This window comes from Theobroma cacao, chromosome 4 (genome assembly GCF_000208745.1).
Source record: "Theobroma cacao cultivar B97-61/B2 chromosome 4, Criollo_cocoa_genome_V2, whole genome shotgun sequence".
Lineage (NCBI taxonomy): Eukaryota > Viridiplantae > Streptophyta > Magnoliopsida > Malvales > Malvaceae > Theobroma > Theobroma cacao.
Genome location: NC_030853.1, coordinates 504,078 through 507,244, shown reverse-complemented (window position 1 = coordinate 507,244; position 3,167 = coordinate 504,078). Strand labels below are relative to the sequence as shown.

The following is a 3,167-nucleotide window of genomic DNA, read 5'->3' as shown; positions in this document are numbered from 1 at the left end:
ATCCTCACGCTCTGGATAAGATTTCTTTATTGGATTTTGGATCTCTCTCTGTCTCTCATCTTTTTATTCTATGCTATTTGTACTGCAATGTGCAGCGTGCTTGTACAGTAGTAGTAGTACTGGACTACTGTTATTTTGGCATGGGGATGGACTTTATTGCCCAGCTCATTGTAGACTGGATCCACCTTTGGCATTGGGCTTTCGGCCTACTATAGTGTTGCAGTGGGCCCAATCTTGACTGTGGGGTTGCCATTATTGGAAGATCCAGTGGCCATTTCGTAGCTTTTTGTTGATACTGGACATATATTTCATATAGCCTTGCCTCCATTTCCCCACATTTTCATGGTGGCAATGCCATGACATTGCCAGTTAGGGATGAGAAGGGGCAATGGGTGGTCTTCTATTTGCTGCATTCGGAGGAAAGTCTGCAAAAAACCTGTAGCATAAGGGTTGGGGAGACTTCGTTCTGCCCAAATATCGTAGCATTGGAGATAAAAGTGACGTTTCATGAAGATGGAATTAAGGTATTTAGTGCAAATTTTGCTTGTTCAACCTATAGTGTTGAAACTCAGAGAGTCTCTAACATGTAAATTATTAAAAGAAGAGAGTAGTGGCACCTCTCCAATGAGCTGGTCAAGCCAGTTCCAGCACCACCATCCACTGCATCGAGGGATTCAAGGGAAGCGTATTGCATTAGGCTTAAGAGTAATTTACCTTAACTTTCCTATTTAGTTATAGTTTCTGATTTGACACTTAAATTTGAAAAATATAAATGATATATTTTTTGTTTACTATTGAACCATTAAAATTAACATTTCAACATTTTAACATTTCGCGTCGTTATTTTATATCAAATGATAAATTTAAATCATCATATTCTCACGTCATTTTGTTGTGTCATATTATTTTATATCGCATAATAATAATGTGATATAAAATTATCACATAGGCATACCACCCGTCATAAGATAATAATGTGAAATGAGTATAAGTCCATTATTAATATTTAATGAATGATAATTAAAAATATAACAATTATATAATATCAATGATCCAAACGAAAAAATCTTGAAAATTATAAATAACCAAAGAATTAATTTACTCTCTATATATGTGTCATATATATAATAATAATTGATATTAAAAATAATTAAAAACCTTGTCATAAAAAGGGGTTCCTTAAGATTTACGTACACCGGCTGGCAAAAATGGAAAAGTTTCTATAACCCATACGGATATCATAAAGCTTGGCTATCCCAACAGATAGTATTGTCTCTTTGGAGCAACATTTCCATGGAGTTGGTGGCTAGGGATGAGAGCAGAGTGATCTAATAAGTTTAAAAGCTTAAAGTAAAATATTCAGATGAAGCTTTTTTTTATTAAAATTAAAAAAAATTATTAAAATTTTATTTTTCTAACTTTTTGATATGTAAAATTTTTAATTAAACTTTTATAACCAAGTTCTTCTAATATGATATAAACTCTAAATTAAAGTAAAAAAATCTGTAAATATTATAACAATAGTACCTAATTGTTGAATGTTTATTCCAAATCACAAATGAGGCTCACGACTTTATGAAGATAATAAAAAAATAGACTTTTTGTGTATTCTTTAGAGAAAAATTAAAGTTAAATAAAGTAAGAGCAAATGAGAAAGAAGAATTTAAAAGTAGATATTATACATTGAAAAAAAATAATTGGTTTTATATATAAGAAAAAAATAGTTGTTAGAAATCATTAAATGAGTTGATTGAAAATAAAAAAAATAAGTGAGAAAAAAAATAACTGTTGGAGATTAAATACATATGATCGTTAGTTGATTGGAAATAAAAAAATATAGTTGAGAAGTAATAGCATTCTAAAAATAAGAAAGTGATAAAAAATTAAGATTTATTAAGCACATAATTAAAAAAGTGAGAGAATAAATAATTTTATTATTTATTTTTTACTTTTATATATTTTTTAATTTTTATATATTTTTAATATAATTAATTATATTATAATTATTATAAAATAATGAATTTTCTCTAAATTTGAGGCCTTCCCAAATTGGGGGCTAAAGCCCTTGCTTGGGTGGTTTCACCCAATGGCCGGCTATGGATGAGAGTGGTTGTCTTGTCAATGCCCATTTGTTTGCTCCATTTCCATGGAGAGGCGATAGAAAAACTAGTGTTTCAACCAAAGGGATGGCCAAGTTTTGCCCTCGATGCACCCATTTGGAAGAAGCTCAGCTGTGCCCCGGAGTACTGGCACCACCGCACCAAGGACCTGATCAAGCCAGCGCCGCCGGCAGCAGCGGCACCACCGCCAGCAGCAGTTGCTATTGACAGTAATATAACAAGAGAGTAGTTTCTTGGCAATCACATTTTATAGGAAAAATGATTATTGGAGTCTATAAAAAAGAAGAATAATAAAAAATTCAATAGGGCAAAACAGATAAGGTAAGATTTTAATTTTTTCTGTGTATACAAAATCCTTAGCAAAACCCTTTAAAGTACTAATATCCAAATTAAGCAAAAACCCAAAATCCATTGCCAGTAACATAAACCAACCGAGAAAAACTCCATCCCATCTACTCGACACAAAATTGAAGTCCTATTCCTATTCACAAATTGGGAACAAACAAAGGAACAAAGTAAGCTGAAAAAGAAATACTAAATTCTCCCCTTTAATTTGGAACTGCAATTATCTTCTTTTCCTCAATAGCTTTAGACTGAACTCTGGTTAGAAAGCTGAAGCTCTGATTGCTTTCCATCTTCTTTGGTATCGCGTTTCCCAAGGAAGTAGTAGTAGGAATATAAAATGAGCTGCATGAGGCCAAATACTGCTCCAAGGCCGTTGCTTATCTGCAAAGGCATAACAAAATAGTTAATGGGTATGTAAGAAGGACAATTTCATATTCAAGATTACTACCATGGTCAACAATTAGCTAAAGCTAGTTTTACCAGGATGAACACGTCAAGCTGGATGAGGGCATACAGAGTCCAACAGCAACCATTAGCTAAGCTGGCGACTGAGAGCCAGAACGGCATATACTCGACGCTCTTTGTCTTGATAACCTTTCTCTGTTAAACACAAGAAAGAGAATATTGAAATTAATCTACAGCATTCATCATCAGATATATATATATATATATATATATATATATATATATATATATATATAT

At 32.4% G+C, this 3,167-nt stretch overlaps 1 protein-coding gene across 1 annotated transcript in view; it reads right to left on the bottom strand.

The window, feature by feature from the left end:
- The window catches only part of LOC18600743 (bidirectional sugar transporter SWEET7b), a 2,831-nt gene continuing 2,130 nt past the window's right edge, over positions 2,467–3,167 (bottom strand). The window contains exons 5-6 of the mRNA XM_007031373.2: positions 2,946–3,065; positions 2,467–2,846 (exon numbers count right to left, since the gene is read on the bottom strand). Coding sequence (XP_007031435.2) covers positions 2,709–2,846; positions 2,946–3,065 — 258 coding nt within the window. The 3' untranslated portion in view covers positions 2,467–2,708. The remainder of the gene's footprint in view (positions 2,847–2,945; positions 3,066–3,167) is intronic.